This window comes from Eucalyptus grandis, chromosome 5, assembly GCF_016545825.1.
Source record: "Eucalyptus grandis isolate ANBG69807.140 chromosome 5, ASM1654582v1, whole genome shotgun sequence".
Lineage (NCBI taxonomy): Eukaryota > Viridiplantae > Streptophyta > Magnoliopsida > Myrtales > Myrtaceae > Eucalyptus > Eucalyptus grandis.
Window position 1 is genome coordinate 26590069 of NC_052616.1, and position 27750 is coordinate 26617818.

The 27750-nt window shown below is 40.6% G+C and overlaps 2 protein-coding genes across 2 annotated transcripts; one reads left to right on the plus strand and one right to left on the minus strand.

Annotated features, from left to right (window-relative positions):
- Window positions 1–2008: 2008 nt before the first annotated feature.
- LOC120293789 lies at window positions 2009–4633 on the minus strand. The gene is made up of 5 exons (XM_039313536.1): window positions 4441–4633; window positions 3450–3644; window positions 3196–3389; window positions 2353–2647; window positions 2009–2250 (listed from the first exon to the last, which is right to left on the minus strand). The coding sequence occupies exons 1-5, from the start codon at window positions 4631–4633 to the stop codon at window positions 2009–2011; spliced, it is 1119 nt and encodes a 372-aa protein (XP_039169470.1).
- Window positions 4634–6667: 2034 nt separating this feature from the next.
- LOC104445861 (probable phospholipid-transporting ATPase 5) lies at window positions 6668–25616 on the plus strand. Its single transcript, XM_010059806.3, is given in 14 exon segments — window positions 6668–6688; window positions 12365–12745; window positions 13090–13141; window positions 13144–13623; window positions 13626–14553; window positions 22132–22242; window positions 22341–22617; window positions 23077–23165; window positions 23299–23386; window positions 23807–24016; window positions 24139–24264; window positions 24392–24490; window positions 24572–24763; window positions 24918–25616. Coding segments are annotated over 14 exon segments (3636 nt in total). The 3' UTR covers window positions 25500–25616.
- Window positions 25617–27750: the final 2134 nt, after the last annotated feature.

The following is a 27750-nucleotide window of genomic DNA, read 5'->3' on the forward strand; positions in this document are numbered from 1 at the left end:
AGTGGAGGTTGGACCAATGCTCCTATGCGAAATGCCGTCTAGATGTAGACGTTGTCGTGCTCGATGGTGCGAGACGACGCCTGGCTATGTCGGAAGATCACTAATTGTTGAGTCGGCCGTGGCCGTTGGGTTGTAATCAATTGGGACGCATGGATGATTGAAATTGATGTGCCTAATTATGAAACAAAATTGTGTGACGTGGAATGTGACGTGTCATAACGATTTGGCCTTACAATTGGGACTCTTGTGATTGATTGAGATAAAAGTTAAGGCGTTCCAATTGTTGAGTGTTATTACTGTATATATCTGTTATATGAGCTGTACTAACGTGCAGGAAGGAACTGAGGCGAGGTGAGTCTTCTGTGATGTGTGATTAGACTGCCTCTAGGCGTATTACCTTCCTAATCGGGGTTTAGGGTGTGAACTTGCTGAGACATTGTCTCACCCCGTCGTGGTTTAACTCTTTACAAGTCCTTAAATGGAGGGACGTCATATGCGCTAAGGGGTTCTGAGGGAGGTAGATTTCTAGCACTCTTATTTCCCAGTTTCCGGGACCAGCCTGACCCGTGAGTTTGTTGAGTCCACCGTTTGGGTCGATGAGGGCCTACCCCACTTGGTACCTCATCGTTTCAAGGCATGCTACCTCCACAAGCCCGATGGGAGTCGGGAGGGTCCTTTGGGTGGTTTTGACGGACCGCCCGTTGGGACCAGGGAGTGTGAGATTAGGCACCCTTTGGATATCGACACTCCGGATGGTGCCGTGAAAAACCTGGAGCCGGGGACTGGAGAGTCCAGGGTTTAGGTGGCTCGTAGCCCTTTTTGATCAAGTTTTCTGTGCATAAACCTTAGAGATGGCCTTTGTGTATAAACTAACTTGTTTATAAAGGTGTGGTTGTGAAATTTGATTGTCTTGCTTTTATATCCCATGTTTGTTGTCGTCTAGGGATGGTTTATTTCGCTTCTGCTTATGCATGATTCGTTTGGGTTAGCGACGCGTTATGAGAATGTGGCAATTTTATCGATTATCGAGGGATGCGCATGCGCTTGAGGTTTGGGGCGTGATAGATCAATTAACTTGTGAGTGATCAATTCAGAGAAAAAAGGCCGTAGGTGCGTCGATGAAAAGCCCTGTTCATATAATTGAAATAGGGTTGAAAATTAAGGATGTCACAACCCTTCCCCTCTTATAAAAATTTCGTCATCGAAATTTAAACTATTATAATTCTTTTTCAAAAAGGTGGGGTTATTGACGTCTCATTGATTTTTCACTTTCCCACGTAGCTCTTTCTGTTCCATGGTGTTGCCAGACCACTTTGACCAAAGAGATCGTCTTGTTACGCAGAACTTACTCCTTTCGATCTACGATCTGAACCGATCTCTCCACGTACAACACTCTTTTATCCACGTCCAATTCTTTGAAATTCGGTACATGGGTCGGGTCAGGCTTGTACTTTCTCAATATCGACACGTGAAAGACATCATGCACTTGTGCAAGCCTCGGCGGCAACGCAAGACAATATACCAAAGTCCTAATTCGCTCCAAAATCTCAAAGGGACCGACGTACCTCGAACTTAACTTCCATTTCTTGCCAAAGCGTGAAGTACCCCTCATTGGTGATACTTTAAGAAAAATGTGTTCACCAACTTAGAATTCCAATGATCTTCGCCGCTTATCTGCATAACTTTTCTGGCGACTCTGAGCAGTCTTTAGTCTTTCTTGAATAACTTTGACGGCGTCCACTAACTATTGAACCAACTCAGGGCCGGTGATTTTACGCTCTCTAACTTCATCCTAACAAACTAGAGTTTTGCACGCTCTGCCATACAATGCTTCAATCGGTGTCATCTGAATGCTCTGCTGATAACTGTTATTGTAGGTGAACTCAACTAGATGAAGCTGTTCCTCCCAGCTTCCTTTAAAGTCCAACATGCAAGCTCGCAGTATGTCCTCGAGGGTTTGAATTGTCCTCTCAAATTGGCCATCTGTCTGCGGATGATAGGCTGTACTCTATTGCAGCTTTGTTCCCAAAGTAGTTTGTAAACTTTTCCAGAAGGCTGCTGTGAACTTCGGGTCTTGATCTGACATAATCGTCACTAGTACTCCATGCAGACGAACTATCTGACTCATGTACAACTCTGCATATCTATCCAATGCAAAGTCCTTTCGTACTGCGATGAAGTGAGCAGACTTCGTCAATCTATCAACTACAGCCCATATAGAATAATTACCTCTCTTACTTCTCGGTAAGCCTATCACAAAATCCATTGTGATATGTTCCCATTTCCATCCGGGAATCTCAAGAGGTTGCAAAAGTCCTCCCGGCTTACAATGCTGTGCTTTCACTTGCTAACACGTTAGACACTTGGCGACATGTTTGGCAATATCTGCCTTCATATCAGTCCACCAATAGTGTTGATGCAGATTTTGATACATCTTTGTACTGCCTGGATGAATGTTGTACCTGCTACGATGAGCTTCTAACAAGATCTCTTCCTTAAGCTCTGCATTGTTAGGTACACACAATCGCCCACGAAAATTTAGTGTTCCATCCTCAGAAACTTGAAAATCAGCCTTTCTCTTTTCCGTATCTTCTTGCAGAATTTTCTGGATCTCCGGATTTGTAAACTGCAATGTCTTAATCTTTATCTGTACTTCCGGTTCAATTTTGAGGATGACCATAAGACTTGAAAGGTGGCCTACCTCAAATTTGAAAACCGAATCTCGAGCTCTTTCGAGTAGGATCCACTCCTAAATCACCATTTGCGCAATCGAAGACTTTCGACTTAACGCGTCTGCAACCTTGTTGGCTTTTCCGAGATGATACAGGATGTTGCAGTCATAGTCCTTGAGAAGTTCCATTCAACGACGCTGTCTCATGTTCAACTCCTTCTGAGAGAATAAATACTTTAAACTCTGATGGTCTGTAAAGATTTGGAACTTTTCTCCACACAAATAGTGTCTCCAAATCTTCAGAGCAAAGATGATCGCTGCAAGTTCTAGATCATGCGTCGGGTAATTCAACTCATGAGGCTTCAACTGACGGGACGCGTATGCAACAACTCTGCCATGCTACATGAAAATGCAACCCAGTCCTTTAAATGATGCATCACTATAGATCTCATATCCTCCAGGACAAGACGGAATAGTCAGCACTGGTGCGGTAGTCAGCTTCTTCTTAAGCTTTTGAAAACTACCTCACACTTATCTATCCATTCAAACTTCTTTTCCTTCTTTAGCAATTGGGTTAGAGGCATGGCTATTGCAGAAAATCTTTCCACGAATCGTCTGTAATAGCTGGCCAATTCCAAGAAACTTCTTATCTCTGTCACTGTCATCGATCTTGGCCAGTTGATCACTGCTTCAATCTTGGTCGGGTCCATGAAAATCCCTTCGCCAGAAATCACGTGACCTAAGAAAGCTACACGAGTTAACTAAAACTCGCACTTACTGAACTTAGCATACAATCCATGTTCCTTCAGAGTCTGAAGTACTGTCCTTAAATGTCTTTTGTGCTCTTCAAGACTTCTTGAGTACACCAAGACGTTGTCGATGAACATGATCACGAATTGATCCAGATACCCTTTGAATACATGATTCATCAGATCCATGAAAGCAACTTGGGCGTTGGTTAAACCAAACGGCACTACAGTAAATTCATAATGATAGTAACGTGTATGAAATGCTATCTTCAGTATATCTTCCTTCTTGATCCTCAATTGATGGTGACCTGTCCTTAGGTCAATTTTAAAAAATATCGACGCTCCCTGTAACTAGTCAAACAAGTCATCAATCCTTGGCAATAGGTACTTGTTCTTGATCATCACCTAATTGAGTTGCCGATAGTCGATGCAAAGACGCAATGAACCATCTTTCTTCCTCACAAACAGGACTGGTGCATCCCAAGGCGATGCATTAGGATGTATAAATCATTTATCCAATAACTCTTGCATCTGCACCTTCAGTTCTTTCAATTCTGACAACGCCATACGGTAAGGAGCCTTAGAGATCGGCTCCATTCCGGGGGCCAACTCAATCATGAACTCGATCTCCCTTTCTAGGGGCAAAACGAGTGATTTAGGACTCGATCTCCCTTTCTGGGGGCAAAACGAGTGATTTAGGAAACACATCAGGAAACTCCTATACCATAGCGATGTCCTCCATCTTCGGCTCCTAATTTGTCGTATCCACTACAGTTGCCAAATAACCTCGGCAACCCCCATCTAACAAACGGGTTGTCTCAAACGACGAGATTAAGGTAATCAAGGATCCTCCTCGACTCCCAATAAACTTGAAACTTTCACTCGTTAACGGGTTAAACTGAATCGCTTTACAATAACAATCTACAATAGTTGGTTGCTTGGTGGGCCAATCCATGCCAATGATCACATCAAAATCATACATGGACAGCACAATCAAATCTATTCTTTCCTCTCGCTCACCAATAACTAACTTGTAACCAAGACAGCCTACTGCAGACAACATCTTATCCTTTAACGGGGTAGATATACTAATTACTGACCCCAACGGTTCTGGACTCAACCCTATCAACTTAACGTACTGCTCAACAATAAATGAATGCGTAGCTCCAGAGTCAAATAAAGCATAAGCAGTATGGTCGTTCAGTGATACCATGCCTGTAACCATGTCTGGTGAGTCCTTTGCCTCTCGTTAGATGACAGCATACACCCTTCCCTGTGCTGGAGGCCTATTCATCATACCCTGCGGTGTGTTCTGTGACGCACTCCCTCGGTTTTGTCCCATCAGTGGTAGTGGCGGTTGTGATCCCATCGGCTTGCGCGAACAGTCTTTGATCTGGTGGCCCTATTGGCCACATCCAAAACAAGCTCCCGTTCTTATAAAACACGGGGCTGAACCATGTCGTTTTCCACAGAAACGACACACGCCATTCTGGTTGGGTGCCAACTTTCCAATCCCACCCTTTCTGTTAGGTGGAATAGGATACATTCCTCCTGTCATCGGCTTCTTCCCGAACCGATTATCATCTCTGTTGGACCCGAACCATGACCCAGATGTGGCAGCTCGTTCGTTCAAGTTTCTCTCGATCAGCTGCGCCCTCTCATATAAGTCATTTTAATCTTTCAGATTAAACGGCACCAACGGATCCTTTAGCTCCGGTCTCAGTCCATCTCAGAATCTCCTTGGTCTGTCGACTGGATCCTCAATCAGTCTAGGGGCGTACTGGGACAACTCGGCAAACTTTGCCTCGTACTCGTCTACAGACATCAGACCTTGATGAAGACGTTGAAATTCTACCATTTTCTATTCTCTAGCACTGTCAGAGAAGTACTTTCCATTAAAGACTTCAACGAAGGCATTCCACACCGGGACTACATCTTCAAGAAACACTCTTCCTCTGGTGGCCCTCCATCAGATTCTTGCATTTCCTTGCAACTGGTAGACCGCAAGAACTACCTTGTCTTCCTTCGAGCACCTCAACAGTGCGAAGGCCTTCTCTAATTCTTGGATCTAGAGGGCTGTAGCCTTGGGATCGCTTGCTCCTGAGAATCTCGGCGGGTTCAGCTTCAGAAACTGTTCTACTAGCTTATGCATCGGTCGTTCCCCGATCACTTTCCCAGGTGGGACTCTAGTAGGTGCGGCTGTAACAACGGCAGCAGTGGCGGTAGCTCGATTCTGGGCCTACTGTCCCACTAAGTTCCCCAAGGTCTCGAGCGCTTGGATAATCCCCTCTATTCTTTGATCGCCCGGTGCTACTATAGCAGTACCGACCTGCGGTGGTACTCTTACACTTGCGCTGGCCTAAGCCGATGCTCTATCTTAGGTATCAACCCTAGTCAATGTCCTACCCCGAGCAACTGACGCAACAGTCATCTTCCGAGGAGTCCTCTGCTCCGGATTGCTAATGATACAGACTTTTTATAGAACATGCTTTCCAATTCCACATAGAATTAGAAAATTGAGCGACCTACACAAAATAATCTACCAATAAGCTAATCAATCACAAGCGTCAGCATAAAGAAAGGTCTTTCCTATTAACTATCCCAAGACCCATCACACTTTATCACTCCAGACACTAACTAGCTTTGATACCACTTCTGGCAGGGATGTCACATCTCGAACCCCGGGCATGCGCACACCCCTCGGTGGTCAACTAAAATTGTGACGTTCCCAGGACGCATCGCCGACCCATTCATTTTATGCACATACGGAAGCGAATTAAATAGATACCCTAACAACCATCAAACATGGGATAGAAAAGCAAGACAACCAATTTTCACAAGACACGCTTTATAAACATATCAAGTTTATATACAAGAGTATATATCCAAAAGAAGCTACCAAGCCAATCCTACCCCAAACCCTACCTACTCGGGATTCGGGTCTACTACAACACCATCTGGGATGTCGATGTCCAATGGGTCAACTACCTCTACTTTGGGCCCTTCAGCCTCGGGCCCCAAGTTCGCTATGATATCCTCCAGTATATCGATATCATGCACGGGGTTAAGAACCTCCTCATACTCGGTATTGACGGTAGGCTTGTCAAAACCCTCCAAAGGACCCTCCTAAATCTTGTTGGGCCCGTTATGGAATCACACTTTGAAGGGATGAGGTATCAAGTGAGGTAGGCCCTCATCGACCCAAAGAGTGGTCACTACAAGCTCACGGGTCCAGGTGGTCCTGTGGATGGGGAGAAGGGTACGCTCAGTCTCCACCTCTTGTGGACACCCAAAACGGACATGACGGACCTCCATCTAAGGACCTAAAAAAGGGTTAACCACGACGGGATGAGATAAATCTTAGCGAGTCTACAACCTCAACCCCAATTAGGACGAGAATTCACTTAGAGGCAGCCTAAACATGCATTATATATGACTTATCTTGCCTTAGTAGCTCTCTGCATATTAATACATCTCATATATCATATGCATATAGTGAATGTATTCAATAACTGGAACATCTCATTGGCCCAGCCTCCACTGCGACCGGCATCTGTCGTCAAAGGCATCTAAACTTAATCAGGCATCGCCCGACATGAACGCATCAGGACGAGTTCCGATAATGACCATACGCACATTAATGCTCGGCCAAGAACATCATGCTTTGCACTCAAATACTTTCATTTCAAACAATGGACTTGGCCAATTTTCTTCGTATTAAAAATACCCAGTAAAATAATTGTGCGTGGTCACACATTTAAATTGATCCACAAAACGTAATACGCTCCAATTTAAAAATCTCACGATTTTATATAGTACATAAAATATTTTTGGTGTCAAAACCCAACACCCAATATTTTTCTATATAAATACCATAAAATCATATTTTTGCAATAATAATAAAAAATCATCACCAAACACTCAATTGCATGATCTAGCAATCAATTGCACAAACCAATTCAACCACGATGATCGGTGTAAAATTCCACTAATCGGCTATCCCGGTACAATTTACGCTAATAATAATTAATTAAATAAATTATATTTAATTAAATAAATTGTAAATTATTTAAATTAAATTAAATAAACTAACCGGACTAACCTAATTGAACTAACTATCTCATCTAACTAGGCTAGCTACATAATCTAATTAAGCTAACTAAATCACCTAACTAACCATTCTAACTAATTAGCTAGCCTAACTAAATAGCCTAACTAACTAGTTTAACTAACCAAGGATTAACACTAATCTAGTTTAACACTAAACTAACCACTTAAGTGCGATTAACTTCCTAATCCAGGATTATGGCGTTAACTCATCGGATTAGCGCGGAAACGGATTCATGATGAGGGCAGCGCGATGGCGATGAGATCCTGTGCCTGTAACTCCAACGGATGCTAGGAAGAGGTTGAAAATAGCTTAGCAAGGCTCACGGCCAAGCTGGAAGTCGGTTACGTCGGCTGGCTGGTCTCGGTTGGGATGGGGCTGGTTGGATCGAGACGGGTGGGTGGCTAGTTGGCATGGGGACGGGCGGTGAGGCATGGACGGTCGGCCAAGGGCGGCTGGCTGGTAGCGACAGTCACTGGTTGGTGGGCTTGGGGACAGTGAGAGGCGGTCGAGCTTGGACGAGCTAGACGGCGAGGCTGGTTAGTCGAGCAAGCGGGCAACAAGGAGGCGAACGGAGCTGGTCTTAGACGGTGGGGTGGCTAGGCGGGCGGTGACCGCGGCTTGCGGCAGGGATGGAGGTGGTGGTAGACTAGTTGGTTCTGTTTTGTAGCAAGGAAATGGAAATAAAGAAGATGAAGTGAAGAGGAAGAAGAAGAAGCAGAAGAAGAAGAAGTTGCTGTAGAGCGATGTTCGGCTAAGGGTTTCACGCATGGGAGGGACAAGGGAAAGAAAGTCAAGGCTTGAGCCAATCCCATGATTTGCAAAATATCAAGGTGATGATGAACAAGCTCCCAAAGTCCAAGCATCATCCAATAGCAACTTTCCCTCCTAAAACTTCACAAACAAGCCAAATGGGCAGCAAAAAATGCTAAAAAACTAGCCCATACGAATTTTCGAAATTCCAATTCGCCGAAATTGATTTTCCACAAAAATTTCCCGGCTTGACGGAATTTCTTCAAAAGATGAGACGAGATCCCAAAAATAAATCGTGACACACTCGAATGTTCGATTCCCGAAATCGAGTTCAATTTCGTGATTCAAATCGATCGAGCACGATTTTAGCATGACTCGACCTACCGAGTAGCTTTTAGGGATTTTAACGCATTTGACTTGTGGTCAATAATTTTCGATTCACCTTTGTGCATCGTCGACTCGTCGGCGACGTTCGGTTATCGTAAAAATCTCAAGGTTTCAATTACGGGTACTGAGTACAGAATTGTCAGAAAACCGGGTTAATGCCGTTCGACGCGAATTTTGCAATCATGTGGAATCACCCATAATTTAATTACACCATTCCATCGAATCAACCTATATCCGATTACTAATCAATTATAATGGTGCCGTATTGACCCTTGCTAATTATCATAGTCGAGCAATCAATTTCTGATCAAATTCTCAAGTCTGCCATGTTTATATTCCTTAACAGCTTCACCTGATAGACCAGTTAACTCGTGAATGATCAGCTCAGAGAAAAAGGGTCATAGGTGTGTCAATGAAAACCCAGTTCATATAATTGAGATAGGGTTGAAAATTCAGGATGTCGCAGTTTTCCTCGGAATCCTCTAGTTCTTGCCGGCGACGCACATTCGACACCCCGCCGATCCTCACAGAAATTGGATTTCCATTAAAAGCTTCATGAACGAAAACTTAATTTATACGATTGCACGATCAGTAAAAGTTCAAGCTTGTACAATGCCGTGGCCTCTGAAAAACTATTGGCAGAAGATTTTCCTATTGAGAGACAAATAGCTTCCAATTTTAGAGTTCAATGACTCTTGGAATAGCTTAATCTTAACTATATATAGCAATTAACCACGATAACGTTAAAGGCAATAATAAGATGCGTGACTGTATGTGAAGGCATCTCCAAGGGACACCTCCGTTTGAAGAATTACCAAAAGTTTCATATAAAACTCCCATCTCATCACATGTTCATTCATTTAGAAGTAAATTGATGTTCATAATTTACTTTGAAAATTCATCAACTTACCATCCATCTCAAGATCTCTTTAGTATTCAAACTTATGTCAGTCGCACACATACAAAGGGTTCACGATAGCCTAATTGACACTACTGTTGATGAAAATGTCAATAGGAAAATCAAACTAAATTCAGGGTTTCATTGCATTCAGGAGGCAATTTACAAAACTAGATTCAGGTGACTAAAGAATTTCGGTGGCGAGTTCATCGAAACAGAAGCAACCGAGAGTAATACGTTTTGAAGCGATCTGCCTTTGTTCCTAGAAGAGACAAACTGCACGTTTGTCTTGACCATTGATAGCATCTAATTAACGTAGGTTATGACAACACGGATTCCACTCCTCGGCTATTAACTGACTTTCGGCCGGCAGGAGTTATCTCAAATAAAAATATTAGAACCCAAAACTGGGAAGAGCAAACTTTCCCTTGAAGCTCTGAGTAATCTTGAGAAAAGCCAACAAGCCAAAAGAAAAGGAAAGAGACACGAAGAATGGAGATTCGGAGATCGTATTGGAAACCGTAGCTGCTATTCTATGCAGCATTGTTTTCTGTGTGATCCATACTTTAAGCAAAGCGCCTAGATCTGGTTCACACAAGAGAACCCAAGTCATAAAATTAGTAAATTTTTGGAATTTAAAAATAAAAACTGACATTGTCGTAAAGTTTTTCTGCAATTTAGTGGTTCATACGCCAATAGAGGATTAAATAATATAAAGTTTTGTAACAAATTAAACTTGAGAGTTAACCTCCAGTACTTGGAAATGGAGCAAAGATTCTCACCAAACAATTGATCTTGAGCTTTGACCTTATTTGTCGATCGCACACATTAAAACATGTCATTTTTTTGGTAAAGTTTTCATGATTATCATTTTTTTTTTGGGTAAAGTTTGCATGATTATCATTCCGGTCCATTCTTATCCAAGATTTGATTTCTTCTTATTTTTCTTCTTTTTTGTAATTTAGATGGTCATTTTTATGCAGTCTGGCATAGTCAAATGTGCACTAATTACGAGGATCTGCACATTTGTCATTTTATCATCAGATCTTGTCTGAATTCAGACATCCGCAAGTTACGTCCACTTTGACTTTATGAATTATCCCTTCAAGCTACTAGAGCAGGGTTTATCAAAACTCAGGATTATAAGGTCGCGTTTGGTAACAAATATGTTCTCGGAAAAATTTCTGATCGGAAATGATTATTTTTATTCGTTCTCGAGAACAATTTTTGAGCAAAAGAACGTGTTTGTAAGCGCACAAAATTTCGATCCTGGAATAGAAAAAGAATATAAATATGTTTGGTAACTATATAAAATTTTATTAAATCATATAAATTCTATTGATTAATTATATTTATACTAAGTAATAAAAATATTAACTAATCAATTTTTATTAAATAGTAAATAATAAACTATAGTATAAACTATAAATATAAATATAAATACTAAATAATAAATTAAAATGCAAAATTAAATATGTATTATATATATAGCAAAATTTTAATTACTACTTCAAATCATTGTTTTTTATTTTTCCCCTTTTTCTTGTTTTCCTTTCTTCCTCCCCTTCTTCTTCTTCAAGGTGGTTGGTCGCCGACCTTGGGACGTGGTGGCGGTGGGTGGCGACGGCGGTGTTGGCGGGGGGTGGCGGCGGCAGATGGCAATGGTGGCAGCAGCAACACTTGAAGAACAACATAAAGGGAAGACAAACAAAAAAAAGGGGAGGAAAAAAAAAAAATTAGGTAGACTTGATTCTAGAATTGTTCCCGGGAACAAAGAATAAATTTTTTTTTTTTTTTGTTCTTGATTTTATTCCAAATCTATTTCGGGGACAAATTTTTTACCAAATACGATTTTGTTCCAAAACTACTCCCCGGAATAAAAGAATAGAATCTAGTAATGTTTGGATGGTTACAAGCCAAATACGAGGTTCATTTTTTTTTTTTTTTTTTAAACCAAAGTCATTGTTGGCCTAGCCGGATAAGAGCTCCCATGAATCTGGGACGGAGGGGTTCAACTCCCGCGGGACGTGCGAGATAAAAGTGCGATGTCTAGTAGTGGGTTTGGATGCGTTCGCCAAACAAGCCTTTATTGCTCCATTACGAGGTTCAGCTGGGTCATTAAAAAAAAAAAGTTCATTTTTTAATTTTTTTTCTTCAAACGCCAAAGTCATTGTTTGTATAATAGAAGTCATTGTTTCAATTGGGACTGCCGGCCCGCCAGCATGTGGTATATGCATTAGTTTATTGGTTCTGAAAGAGGGTTTTAAGATTCTTCGAGGATATACTAGGATGGTGACGCTACTCGGGGTTGGAGTTATATCGTTATCTCTTTGAAGGAACGTAGCAAGGCGGAACGGCAGGCCTGCATGATCCAAGAAAAGCCTCATAGTACGTCGCTGTCCAAGAAGAAAGACCAAAAAACAAAAAAAAAAAAAAATGCATCAACGTCGGAGTTTTATATTGCTGTGCAACATTGGAAGATGGGGACAGAAAGATTCGACTTCTTGTATTGGAGTTGTTGATATGTTAAGTTGGGACAAGGTGAGTCAACGCCCAGAAGAAGAGGACAAAATACAGTTCATGAAGGGCAATTTGTTCTGCATATATGGTTGAGATAGGTGATGTCACGAGGGCGAGTTGATCCTGGACAGAGAAGGAACGCAGGATTGTAATTTGTAGATATTTCGTTTGGTTAAGGTCTGACGAGGTTGTAAGAGCTCCATTCACTTTATAGAGGGGGCGACTTGGAATTCTAGTTGGCAAGCGAGATGAGGGAGTCGAGCAGAAGACCAAACAAGAAGATACGATGGAGCAATCTATACACATTCCCGTGCTTCAGGCCCCCCAGTGCTGATCCAGAACCCATCAAAAGCCTTATAGGACAGCCGGGATTCTCGCGGGTTGTTTTCTGCAACAAGCCTCATCTGCATCGAATGAAACCTCACAAGTACCCAACCAATTATGTATCCACGACGAAGTACAATGTAGTGACGTTCCTCCCGAGGTCACTCTTCGAGCAGTTTCGAAGAGTGGCCAATTTTTATTTCCTGCTGGTAGCAGTATTGTCCTGCACCTCATTGTCTCCTTTCGCTCGACTGAGTCAGTTTATCCCTCTCGTTATTGTGGTTGGGATCAGCATGCTCAAGGAGGCGGTAGAAGATTGGCACAGGTTCTTACAGGTATGAGGACATTAATTTTTTTCTGAGTCATCTTGCTGTTCCTCATATGCTCGTAGCTCGTTCTTTTTCTTTATCAAGTTTTTGGCTATGTAACTTGAACCTTCTGCGGAATGGCCATAATGATCCTGCTAAAGACGACTTCATCAGAATTTCTTGTTTAACACTTTGTATTATGCTCGCTCTCATTCTGAACCACTTCAGTTTTAGAATACTGCGAATTGGACTTTGTCAAGGTGGTTCAGTCCAAACTCTTTTTAGTCATTTAATCTTGTCTGTCATGACCCAAAAATCGAAAAGTGCCTTGCAGTCTTGGACTAATGCTGTAGTTACTAAAACTTTCTTAGGATTTGGAAGTGAACTCTCGTGTCGTAAAGACTCACATAGGGGAGGGTGTATTTGTGAAAAACCGTGGCAACAAGTCTCCGTCGGGGATGTTGTTAAAATACAGAAGGATCAGTATTTTCCCAGTGACCTCCTTTTACTCTCTTCAAGCTATGAGGACGTTGTTTGTTATGTCGAGACTATGAATCTTGATGGAGAAACCAATCTGAAAGCTAAGAGATGCGTAGAAGCCACTCTCAATTTAAATGAGGATGACTCCATGAGTAAATTCGAAGCTACTATTTACTGTGAGGACCCGAATCCAAATTTGTATTCCTTCGTCGGAAACTTGGAATTTCAGAATGAATCGCATCCTTTGTGCCCTGCACAAGTGCTTCTAAGAGATTCCAAGCTCCGGAACACAGAGTACATATATGGAGCTGTCATTTTCAGTGGACCTGACACAAAGGCGGTAAGGAACTCCATGAAGTCGCCCTCCAAACGTAGCCGGATTGAGAAGAAGATGGATCATCTCATCTATGTTCTTTTCTCGATGCTTTTTTGTTTTCACTGGTGACGTCTATTGCTTCCACTTTGCTTGTCAGTTCCCAGAAGACGAGCCAGAAGACGAATTCGTGGTACCTCCGTTTACAAGATAAAAATCTATACTTTAGACCGTCAAAGCCGGTATTGTCAGCAATTATGCAATTCATATGGTCTCTGCAGTTGGATGGCTATTTGATTCCTATTTCTCTATATGTGTCTTTTGAAGTGGTAAAAGTACTTCAAGCTGTCCTCATTAACAAGGATACACAGATGTTCGATGAAGCGACATGCCAGTCAGTCCGAACCCGCACTTCGAATTTGAATGAGGAGCTCGGTCAGGTCTCAATCATCTTGTCTGATAAAACGGGGACTTTGACCTGTAACCAGATGGAATTTAGGAAATGCTCCATTGCAGGAGTCTCATATGGTGGCGGCTTGAACGAAGTGGATCTAGCCGCTTCTCGTAGGATGAACTCTGATATGGTTGCACGCAGGTCTAGTGTTGATGAATCTGATGCAACGAGCCAAAGCATTGAGATCTGTGAATTCTCTGCAGACAACATCGGCACTGAGATGGGTTTTATAGGTGCTCCGGAATATTTAGGGAGTCCAAACTTGAAAAACCCGGAAATTTCGGATGTTCACAGAGAATATTCCATTAAGGGCTTTAATTTCAGGGATAACAGACTGATGGATGGGCGATGGACTCGCAATTCTAATGTGTACGACATAACAATGTTCTTCAGAGTGATGGCTCTGTGTCACACTGGCATACCCATCGAAGACGATCAAGCAGACAAGTTGAAGTTTGAGGCAGAGTCACCGGAGGAAGTCGCTTTCTTGATCGCCTCCCAGGAATTCGGCTTTCAATTCTGCAAGAGGACGCAGTCAGTAATGGTTCTCAAGGAACTCGAACCAGACTTAGGAAGCATCGTGGAAAGGTATTCTCTTGGCTTTCTGATTCCATTTCTGGTGTTGTTTATTCGTTTGTTTCCTTGAACATATGTTTTAGTGGTTGAGGAACCTTAGTGACTCTTAGAATATAATACGTGGAAACAACATTATTTTGCAATTTATGTCAACGCACAAACTCCAGAGAAATAAAATTTACGAAATAAAATTTACGTGATTTGATCCGAGTATCGATACCTATGTTTACAGGGAGAGACAACAACAAATAATCTACTAATTTTGGAGAATCAGAGTTTACCCCACCTAGATTTAACCCCGAAATAAACAACTCACTTGAACATAAATTCAAGCGGACATGGACGTGTAGAGAGGGAAAAGAAAACCCTAGGCATTTGCATTTTATGTGTGTGCCCCAAAGTCAAAAATTTGATCTTGGGCCTCACTACTTTAACAAAAACCCATGCCTACAAGGATTCTTCTGCAAAGGGAGTTTCCTTCTTTTTCTATCCCACTTAAAGATAAATAGATAATAAGATATATAGGGTGCCTATTCTTTTTATCTTCTAGTGATAAAACATATCCTCCTTGTTTTGTTGCTTATTTTGCACGTCCGAAAGAAAGTCCAATAAGAAGAAAGATTTCTTCATTCGATTTGTAATCTGTTTTGAAAATCTTCCTTAACAAAATTCGCTTTAATAAATCGTTATTCGAATTCAAACTTGAGACATTAGTTTAATAATTCTCCACTTTGGTTTGATGTTTGAAGCCAAGTTATAGTGCTCATCATCCATGCTGCTCTCCCAAGGCCCCAATGAGCGCTTACTTTCCACAGACGCCAATAGAGCTCAAACAAAGCTTGAGCTTTGCCAAAGGAATAGACTTAGTCATCATGTCTACCGGATTATCTATTGTATCAATCTTTTTAACAGTAACATTACCCTTAACTAAGATATTTTGGATGAAGTGGTACATGATGTTGATATGCTTCGTTCGCTCGTGATAAACTGGATTATAGACCAAATATATCGCATATTGGTTATCACAGTGTATATCCACACTTTTCTATTCTAATCCAAAGTCTGAGAGCAAACTGTGTAATCATATCGCCTCCTTCGCCACAAAGGTTAGTGCCATATACTCTGTCTTAGTTGAAGACAATGCAATGCAATTCTGTAAGGATGCTTTCCAACTAATTACACCACCTACTAGCGTAAACACGTACCCTGCTAAAGACTTGTAATCATCTAAGTTACCGGCGTCATCCAAATTCATAAAACCTGTGGTCTTACTGCCATTGCTGTCCCTCTGATACACTATACCCACATTTGTTGTCCCTTTCAAATATTTGAGGATCCACTTCACAGCTTCTCAATGAGCTTTATCAAGACGCTTCATATAGCAACTAATCACGCTAACAGTTTGTGAAATATCAAGCCTAGTGCACACCATAACATACATAATACTATCCATGGTATTAGAATAAGGAACACGGGACATATACTCTTCTTCCTCCTCCTCAGTCTATGGAGATCATTTATCTGAAAGTTTAAAGTGTTTTGTTAAAGGTGTACTTACAGATTTTGCCGACTACATATTAAAACGTGCCACGATCTTCTCAATATATTTCTTCTGAGATAGACATAAAACTCCTACAATCCTATCACGCAAAATCTCCATATCCAATATTTTCTTTGTAGCACATAAATCTTTTATCCAAAATTCAGCATTTAACCGCATCTTTAGCACATCAATATCAGACATATTCTTAGCTTCTATCAGCATATCATCAACATATAAAAGTAGATAAATCAAAGAACCATACTCCAATGTCTTAAAATAAATGCAGCTATCCATTTGACTTTTTGAATAGTTTTGACTAGCCATGAAAGTATCAAAACATTTATACCACTACCTAGGAGACTATTTTAGCCTATACAAAGATTTATTCAACAAGCAAACATAATCTTCCTTACTCGGAATAACAAATCTCTCTTGTTGCCTCATGTAAATTTGCTCCTCCAACTCACCGTGAAGAAACGCAGTTTTCACATCTAACTGCTCTAACTCGAAATCCTGCGAAGCAATTAAGGCAAGTAAAACATGAATAAAAGTATGTCTTACTACAGGAGAGAACACTTCATTGTAGTCAATGCCCTCACGCTGTGTATATCTTTTTGCCACAAGTCTAGCCTTATTAGGGGTGAGCGTGGTTCTTGGGTAGAACCAATAACTGGAGAACGGAACTGGAGAGTCTGATTCGATTCTCGATTCTAGGGAGGCCGATTTTGGTTCCCAAACCTAAAAACCCTAAATTACCATAATGTGAAACCCCTCCAACTTGACAAGCTACCTCGTCCTCTCCCTCCTCTCCCACCCCTTCTCCCTCCTCATCCTCCTCTCCCTCCTCGCCGCCTAGCTCCTCCTCTATGCCTTCCGCCTTATTGACTAGCCCCTCGTCCTCCTCGGCCGTGCCTTCTCCGATCGTGAGACCCTCGCCGCCCTCTCCCTCCTCACCATCGTCGTTGTCTTCCTCACCAGCATTGGGTCCCTCCTCGTCTCGGCCTCCATGGTGGGCCTGGCCATCGTGGCGGCCCACGGCGCGTTCAGGGATCTCGAGGATCTGTTCATGGACGACCAGGAGCCCACCGGCTCCGGCCTCTTCTCCTACATCGGTGGCGCTGCCTTCGTCGCTGCGGCAGCTCCTTCGTTGGCCTCGCATGTTTGAGTATGTGTGCACCTCTATGTTTCTGTTCTCTTGCCAGATGATGATTTGAAGATGCTTTGCTTCGGTCTTTCTAGGATTAGATTCATGGCTTCTTTTCGCATTCGCCATCTCACTCCATTACTTGTTCTCTAATTGGATCTTGTGTTTTTCATGTTTCATGTTATGCTTTGGCTTGCTTTCTTCATTGAATAATCAATGTGATGAGAATTTTGTGCAAAAGGCTTGGAACAATTCTCATGTTGGAATGCCGCCATTGCATTTAAGCTCCATTTTGTGTTCAACTAAATGTGAAGGAGGTAGGAGAAGAAATTGTTTAAAGCGTTAAAAGTAGCTGTGAGATAACAGAGTGCACTCTTCCTGTGGTAATCTATATGGGAAGTCAAGGTTCCTGTATAGGTTTCTTTTTTTAGTTTAGGAATCTGCTTTGGGATGTATTCTTACTTTGGTTGATCTTCAAAAGAGAGAAAAAATACTAGCTAATAAGGTGTTTTTTTTTTGGTGCAAAATTGGAGAAGAGAGTGTGAGTAACTTACTTTTACACTGTGGCTGGACTAGAAAGACTTGGACTATAGTTTCTGCAATTTCAGGAGTAAATTGGGTGATATCAGGCATGAACACTAGGCATGGAGAGAAAGAATTAGTTTGGGTGCTGGAAAGAAATGGATGAGTAAGATGATTGTTCTCCTCTTTTTTTGGCTAATTTGGAGAGGGGGAACAAGAGAGTATTTCAAGAATTTGAAAACTCTTGGGATTCTTTTAGGGATAATTAGTTGTACATTCTTCACTTTTATTATAGCAGGGAAATTTGATTTCACATATCTAGTTTGTTGGAAATGTTAGAAACAGTCTTTTGTGCATAATCTTTTATACGGATGGTTTTAGCTGAAGTTGTTTTGTCCAGGGTGGGTACTCCCTTGGTACCCTTCATTATGAAATTTTGTTTAGGCCTTATTGAAAAACAAAATTTAGCAAGTGAAATAAACATGTCGGCCAAGGGTTGATAGTGAGAAAGTGAGAGATAAAGATTGTCCTCATGACTTTTTGATGTAATGATTACTGATAGCTACGAAATTTTTGGCTCACTTCAATTCTAGTAACCATTCATATCCATTCTTATATTCTCTTTGATGAATGACAAGCTTATTTGTTATTGTTGCGTTCATTTTCGTTTTTTTTTTTAAATTAAAATGAACAAAGAAGAAGAAGAAGAAGAAGAAGAAGCTGTTGGAACTTGAAACCGACCACGGAACCTGTGACAAGGTAGGTTCCAGGTTCTTGGTTCCAATGGGTAGGTTTCCAGTTTCCAAAAAATAAGAAACTTGTACTCGAGGGTAGGTTCCAGGTTCCAAGCGGAACCTGTAAGGAACCTGGAACCGCTCACCGCTACGCCTTATACCTCGCTACCTCGACACTAAGAATGCCCTCTTTCTATCTAAAGACCCATTTACTTCTGACAATCTTTTGGCTCTTGGGTACTTTGACCAGCTCCCATGTCTGATTTCAATGGAGTGATTCCATCTCTTCACTCATAGCCCCTAGCCACTACGACGACTCCGAACTAGCCATCGCCTCAGAGTAAGACGAAGGCTCATCTGTCTCCACCTCATCATCTACAGTCAATGCATAAGCATTATCTGTATAACCATAACGTATCGGTGATTTAATTTGCATTTTTTGCCTATCTACGGCTATAGTGTGCTACGGTTTTGCTGGTTGTTTACTATCACTGACTTTATGAACTGTGACCTCATTTGCAATCTTAACTTCAGTTTCCTTCAAGGTCTCCAGAGTCTTTTCGTGAAGCTCCACTTCACTAACCATGATCTGTCCTCTCTACTGGGTGTGTCTCAAAACTTTTTAGTTGAAGCATTGCAGTCTTGTCGAAGATCACATCTCTGCTGATTAAAAAATCAAATGATCTGGGATTAATGTACAACAACTGGTAGCCTTTCACCCCATGTGCATAGCCTAGAAATATGCACTTCTTTGCCCTCTACGCAAGCTTACTATCACTCGTATGAGCATACGCAAGACATCCGAATATATGTAATCCGGAATAATCAATAGGTTTCCTCATGAGTCTTTCACTTGATATCAAATAATGGAGATCGATTAGCTAGGTAACATGCTATGTTCACTACTTTGCCCAAAATTCGTTGCCAAGTCTTGCATGCAAAAGCATGCATCAAGTTCACTCAAGCAAAATTCCGTTCTTCCGTTCTGCCCCGCCATTCTGCTGTGATGTCCCAGGTATTGTGCAGTGTCTTACAATACCTTCTTTCTCGCAGAACTCAATAAAATTTTTACCATAGAACTCCCTGCCATTATTGGTTCTCAGGCACTTGATTTGTTTATCTGACTGTTTCTCAATTAATGCCTTAAATTTCTTGAACTGATCAAACACATTATATTTGTGCTTCAGAAAGTATACCCATACCTTCTTCGAATAGTCGTTGATAAATGTTATCATATATCGGGCACCTCCTTTCTAAGGGATCGAAGATGGGCCCTAGACGTCTGAATGGATATATTCAACCAGTTGCTTGGTCGAATGAACAATTGTAGTAAACTTAACTCGGTGCTGCTTCATGAAAATGCAATACTCACATAAGTCCAGCTTCCCTATCTTTTGACCCTTCAATAACTCCCTTTTACTCAGCATCGTCATACCTACCTCGCTCATGTGCCATAAATGTATATGTCATAATTGAGTCAAGTTAGAGTCTGACTCATTTAATGAAATTGCAGTGGTTCCAATGATGGTCTCTTTCAGTAGATGGTAGAGAGTATTCACTTTCTTTCCCTTCATCACTGTCATGGCACCTCGAGAGATTTTCAGTACTCCTCCTTCAGCGGTGTACTTACACCTGATGTCATTGAGTGTCCTTAGAGAAATAAGATTCTTTTTTAGCTTCGGTGCATGCCTCCCATCTGTCAATGTGTGCACCACCCCATCATGCATCCGAATCCGAATTGTCCCTATTCCCACAACCTTATAGACTGCGTTATTCCCCAAAAGAACTCTACCACCATCTGCAGTCTGGTAAGTTGGAAACCAGTTCTTATGAAGCATTATATGATAAGAACACCTTGAATCTAGCACCCATTCGTCTCCTGACGAAATAGTAGTCACACATAAAACAGTTTATGCATCACTATTGCTCCCATTGGCAACGTTTGTCACACCGCTTGTAGTATTTTGCCTATTAGTTTTATTTCTCCGCTTTGGACAATCTCTTTCCTAATGTGCTCCTCGTGACACTCAAAACACTTTACGCGTCCCTTGGATTTCTATAACGTGATTTTGATATACTTTTATCTCTGCTACTACTAGACCCTCGATGCTGTTCTCTACCTCAAATCGTCAGTGTTTGCGCTACTCCTTACGCCATACCGTCATCTCGCAACTTTCTCTGCCACTCCTTAGAGAATAAGGCAGACTTTACCTCTTCTAAGGTAATTGTAGTACGCTTCTACAACAATGAATAAGTAAAGTGCTCTCATGACTCTGGTAAAGAGGCTAACAATATCATGCCATATTCTTCATCATCAAGTATCTTACCGACGTTCTTCAGATCCATTATGAGTTTATTAAATTCATTTAGGTGGGTTTTGATAGACGCAGCTTCAGTATATCTAAATTGAAACATGATTTTCAACATTTACAAGCGATTGTTCAAACCTTTCTTCACATAGAGTGTTTGAAGTTTTGCCCATAATGCTGTGACATCCTTCTCCTTAGCAACCTCTATTAAAACCTCATCCAACCAATTCAACGGGATTGTGTTCTTTGCTCTTTCCATTAGCTCTACCATCTCTGAGACTTTCATTATAATAGGCAACTCATCTTCACCATCTAGTGCCTTGGCCAAATCTTGGGTTGTCAATAATGCCCGCATCTTGATGCTTCATAACCCAAAATTATTCCTCCAGTTAAGCTTCTCAATTTTAGATTTTCTCTTAGACATAATTGCAATAACATAATTTTCAGATAATAATCATACAAGTAAAAGCTCCAAATCACAATCAAGAAATCTGATCCCAAGCTCTGATATCAATTGTTGAAATATAATATGCGGAAACAACATGATCTTGCAATTTATATCAACGTGCAAACTCCAGAAAAATAAATGAGAAATAATAAGAACACCAGAAATTTACGTTGTTCGGTCCGAGTATCGCTACCTACGTCTACGGGGAAAGCCAACAGCAAATAATCCATTATAATTGAAGAATTAGAGTTTACAATCGCTTACACGTTCGAGTGTTTCCCACACCTAGATTTAACCTCAAATCCAAACTGTTTATAAATAAACAACTTACTTGAACATAAACTCACGGCAAAAAATTACCACGTGTTCAAGCTTAAAACAGAAACGCACTATGTACGCCAAAATCAGGAACTTCATCTTCTCCACATAAGTAAGTCTTCACGTTCCTTTTCAAAGCTTCGTGTGACTTCAAAACTTGAGGCTTCTCTCTCAAGCGAACGTGGACATGTAGAGAGGGAAAAGAAAACCCTAGGCATTTTATGAGTGTGTCTCAAAGTAAAAAATTTGACCTTGGACCCTACTACTTTAACAAAAACCCATGCTTACAAGGATTCTTCTACAAAGGGAGTTTCCTTCTTTTTCTATCCCTCCTCTTAAAGATAAATAGTTAATAAAATATATAGTGTGCCCCTTCTTTTTGTCTTCTAATGATAAAACATATCCTCCTTGTTTCGTTGCTTATTTTGCACGTCTGAAAGAAAGTCCAATAAGAAGAAAGATTTCTTCATCCGATTTGTAATTCGCTTTGAAAATCTTCCTCAACAAAATTCGGTTTAACAAATTGTTATCCAAATTCAAACTCGAGATATTAATTTAACAGTGACATTCAGGGAGTACAAGCTTTTGAACCTGTTGGAGTTCAGTAGTTCTCGCAAGCGGATGTCTGTGATTGTGAGCACCGAAGAAGGCCAGATTTTTCTTTTGTGCAAAGGAGCAGACAGGTATTCGCTGATTCCTGAAAGAATCAATCAGATCCAAATGTTATTTGCGTTTTTGGAGAATCCTGAATCTCATAAGTCTATTTGATTTGCTTTCCCAGCATCATTTTTGAGAGGCTCGCCGATAATGGGAGGTCATACCAGGAGGCGACAAGTTCGCATCTTTCGTGTTACGCTGAAGATGGTTTTCGAACTCTGGCCTTTGCGTATCGTAGAGTCCAAAGGGCTGAGTACGAACACTGGAACTCGATATTCATGAAAGCTAAGACCACTGTGGGTCCCGAAAGGGATGAATTGCTGGAGAGTGCATCTGAAATGATCGAAAAGGACATGGTTCTGTTGGGGGTTGCCGCTGTCGAGGACAAATTACAAAAAGGGGTTAGTTAATTCTCGATGTCATTTAATTTTTCATTTTCTATATCTTTGGTTTTAGTTTAGGTCCTTCTCCGATTTAATTGGAACCTAACCAGTTACATAAAGCTGGAAAAGTAAAAGGTAGATAAAGTGTCAGTTTCTCTGGTTTTCATGCATTGAAGAACTAATATTGCTGACAAAAACATGATTCTGTCTGTTTCCTTTCGACTGTAGGTATAATACTTCCACTCTTACTCAACAAAAACAAAGCGATACTCCGGTGTTATTGCAGAACTAAGTCAATAAATCAGTTATTTGTAATTAATACATCACCATTGATCATCGAGATGCTTATCAAGCATTTGACATGTAACTGCTGTACAAAGTTTTTGGATAAAAAGAGACATAAACTTCTTTAACCTCTACAAAGCAGAGCTTCTCAATCTGGATATGAAAGGTAGTACATTTTCTTGACTTGCCCAGGTTCCAGAATGCATAGATAAACTTGCTCAAGCGGGCTTGAAGATTTGGCTGCTTACTGGTGACAAGAAGGAGACTGCAATCAACATTGGGTGTGTCTCATCTTCTGAAACTTGCTAGCTATAATGATACTTGATCATTTTATAGTATGGACCAATGGTTATGACCATCTTAATCTCTTAAAAAGCTAATCTATTCATCTTTTTTTTGTCTTTGCCCTGCTAGATTCGCGTGCAGCTTGCTTCGACAAGATATGAGGCAGTTTCATTTGAGTTCTGTCATGGACTCGGGATGCAGCAGCCAGTCGGAGGTGGTACTTGTAAGATTTCTGACACATGGATAATTAGTGCTGTTATAATGTCAATGTGATAGAAATGAGAAATTTCAAATGCTTGACAATACTGTGCGTAATGAAATCTACTAATCATACAAGAATTTGCAGTACAATCTACCTAAAATAGTACGAGTCAGTGACTTGGTTCCATCATATATCAATTTGAATAGTTTTTCCTTTTCTGGATGATCGAATATCTATGTCAAGATAAGAAAAGTGAAGGCAATAAGCATCAAATGCAAAAGGGCAAAACATAGGTTTTTGAGCATAGTAAATGCAATCAAGTAATGACAGTTGCCTTGTAACAATTGTTTAATTTGCTCTAGAAGACGTTTCAAATGCAAGAGATCCTCCTCTTCTTTGAGGCTGGTGATGACGTGCAGTTTATCGTCTTTTCAGGTAGCAAAAAAGGCTTTAGTAAGCCAAATCGAAAGCTTTTTGCAAGAAATAAACGAAGAGCACAACAAGCATATGCCCTTTGCTCTGGTGGTGGATGGGCAGGCCCTCGAGATTGCTTTAAGAAGCGATGTGAAGGATCAATTCTTACAGTTGGCTGTCGAGTGTGCTTCTGTTATATGCTGCCGCGTGTCACCAAAACAGAAAGCCCTGGTAAGATTTGAGTTTTACTTCTAAGTACTATCGTTAGAAAGAAAATCAGCTTATTTTGCCATAATAAGATTTTCTTTTCACACCTATAGCACCAAGTAGTGACACTAAGTAGGAACTTTCAGATTACCCGATTGGTGAAGGAGTTCACCGGCAAGACTACCCTGGCAATAGGAGATGGCGCAAACGATGTCAGCATGATTCAAGAAGCTGACATTGGAGTTGGGATCAGTGGCATGGAAGGCATGCAGGTGAAGACTAGTGTCACTTCATGTCGCCTTTTGACTAAGCAATCTTTTCTGAATTCTATTTCAACACTCACTGAAAGCTGAACAATGACATGCTGTTTATTTACTTATTTGTTTATTTATGCTGCAGGCTGTCATGGCTAGCGACTTCTCGTTGCCCCAGTTTCGGTTCCTTGAGCGACTCCTGATCGTGCACGGACACTGGTGTTATGAGAGAATCTCCAAGATGGTATTAATTTGTCCAGATTCTACTCTTAAGGACAAATCTCAGCAAACTTTTATCTCTAATATGTTGCATTTTGTGCAACAGATCCTTTACTTCATAGACAAGAACGTCGTGTTCGGCTTGACGCTATTCTTCTACGAGTTCTACACATCGTTCTCCGGCCAGGTACTATATGACGATGGGTACATGCTGGCATTCAACATCCTGTTGACATCGTTGCCAGTCATATCCTTGGGAGTTCTTGAGCAGGACGTTCCATCAGATGTGTGTCATCAGGTAGAGTAAAAAAATCCACAAATCGCTGGTTTACTTCCAAGTACTGCAGCAAGTATATATAATTCTCAGTTCTGCAAATAGTATCTGTCTTCTTCTCTTTCCTTTCTTGATTCGTTACAGCTCAAATACTTAGCAAGCTTTGCCGTCTCTGCAGTTTCCTGCCCTCTATAAACAGGGTCAAAAAGGCATATGCTTCTCTTGGAAGCGAATCATTGGCTGGATACTTAATGGTGCTGTTGCTTCCTTGATCATCTTCCTCTTAACCATACACGCACTCTCTACAGTCGCCTTCCCAGGGAAGGGCAATGTTGCTGACATTGCACACCTAGGCACGATCACATTTACATGCGTGATAGTGACAGTGAATTGCCAAATCGCCCTCATAATCAGTCACTTCACTTGGATCCAGCACCTGTCCATCTGGGGAAGCATATTGCTGGGGTACATTTTCCTGCTTGCCTACGGCGCATTCCCTCCCTCCCCCTCGAATACGGGATTTCATGTGCTGACTGAGGCCATCGGAGGTGCTCCTAGCTTCTGGATCATCACGCTGCTTGTGGTAGTTGCATCGCTGCTTCCGTACTTCGTTCACATGGTCCTGCAAAGGACATTTTGCCCATTGGACGACCATGTCATCGAAGCAATGCAAGAAGGACATCTTCGACAGGCAGATGTGGTTGAGAGAGCAGCGGAACTCGAAGAGAACGACGCAAGTCAGGTTCTCGGCCAGAGTTGACGTGAAAATACATCATCTGAAGGAACCTATACAGCAGAGGAGAGCATCAATCTACAGGTCATTTACCAACAGCCCTATCTACAGGACACTGAGAAGTAGCCCACTGTTCCAATAGCCGTAGTTACTCAGAATTCTCGGGAGAAACTGTGCTCGAGATTATACATATTCTTCGATTAGTTTCGTCTTTAACACAAGAATATAGCAGCAAAAATTACACGTTTCTTGTATTTAGTTCAGATAAAAGCTCCGCTTTCCTTTTCACTAGTCTATACTATTGATTCAGCAGTGGCTACTGAGGCTCAAGGAATGAACAGCATTGTTATGCATCGGTATTAGTCCAACTCAGAGATGTCCAAGCCCTGTGGCCTTTTGGTCACTGTCTCTTTTGGCAAATAAGTTCAAACTCAAGGCACTGCTCATGAACTTGACCACCCACCTACCTCATCACAGCACAGGGCACAATTTTTCCTCTATTAAATTATAACCAGGTGTAGGCCAGGCCCGGCCAGACCTAACCATGCTCGTTTGTTGCGGGTCATATTATCTCCGATCGGGGCAGGCCCACTTCGCCCAGCATAACAGCTTGGGCTGGGCCTAAAATTCAATTGAGACCAACCCGTCCGAGCCATGCTTACTCCAGATGAGCAATGAGATTGATTGATTGACAGACCTCGCAGCCCAGCGAAGCGAACCCAACCCGTGTGTACAATCCACTAGGCCTATTTGGTAAAATTGAAAATTTACGTTAGGAAAATCTAAGGGTAAAATTTTAAGCATTGATAGGTGTTGAAATCATGGACAAAGAATTGTCAGATGATAATTGAAAATTGATAGATAGATATTATTAGTCTCTTACTAAGGATAGAAAAACAACGGTAATTGGTAGGTTTTTTCAACATACACGCTAAGATTTTCATTATTATAAATTACTATTCTATCAAACTAATTAAGGTTTCACTTGTTACGAGATAAATAAACAATTTGAAATTTTTTTTATTAAAGAAACGATCGTTAGTGCCACTTAAAATAATTAATCAATAAAAAATATTTTCATTATCGGCGATGATTAATGTTCAAATATTTTCATAAATGATAAAAATATTTTTTGTTTATTTATTTTTGTAAGTGATAAAAGCAAGTATTTTTAAGAACATATTTTTTGAATCATTTATTTTCTCCGAAACAAACTCACTCTAAGTAACCCTATTACTTATTAGATTCTTGATTGATAACTCAATGGGCACTAAAAAATTGATACATTTTGCATCGTGTTTGACTATTAAAATTAGTTTTGACATACATGATTTGATTAAGTCGAAAAAAATCACTTAATTTGCTAAGTAAGGTTGGGGTCACTTTCTGTAATTGGTAATAATGTTATATAATTCAATATTCAATATTTAACTATTGTTGACACGACATTATAATTTTATTTTGGGCAATACTATTTTCACTCCTTATGTAACTAAATCCACCCTCATTTTTACTAAAAAGACAATATTATCCTGACTTCCAATTGCAATCTAAAGAGGTGTTCCAAATTAATTTACTTTCATTCTTGGATTTAATTATCATAATTAAGAAGGGTTAATACCCTGAAAAATTCTAAATTGATTTTTTGATTATGAAAAATCCCAAATTGATACATCTGTGACAAATTTATCCTAACTGACTATAAAAAATCTCAAACCGGTATGTTTATGACAAATTTACCTTAAACTAATTTATCCTAAACTAACACATTTGTGATCGATATACCATCCGTTAAATTGGATTAATACCGTAAATAATTACAAAAATTATATAATTGTGACAAATGGAGAGTAAAATCCCAAATCAGTACACTAGTCAACTGTTGCATGTCATTTAACTTAGTAATTTGACAGTAAAATTTAACGGAAATTAATAGATGATAAATTGTCAAAGATATGCCAATTTGGAGTTTTTGATAGTAAAAAAAAAAAATTAGATAAATTTGTCACAAACATACCAATTTGGGATTTTTAGTGTATTAACCCAATTAAAAATGTTACATGCTTGTTTTTGTTTATGGTTTTAGTTAAATTTGAACTTATTGCTATTTAGAAAATAAAAAATAGCCTATTTTGCATCATTGTTCTTATTAGAGGTGAGCAGTTCCAAGTTCCACATGTTCCACTTGAAACCTATAACCTACCCACTAGAACATGTTCCTTGTTTTTTAAAACTAGGAACATATCATGCAAACTTTAAAACCTAGAATCTACCCTAT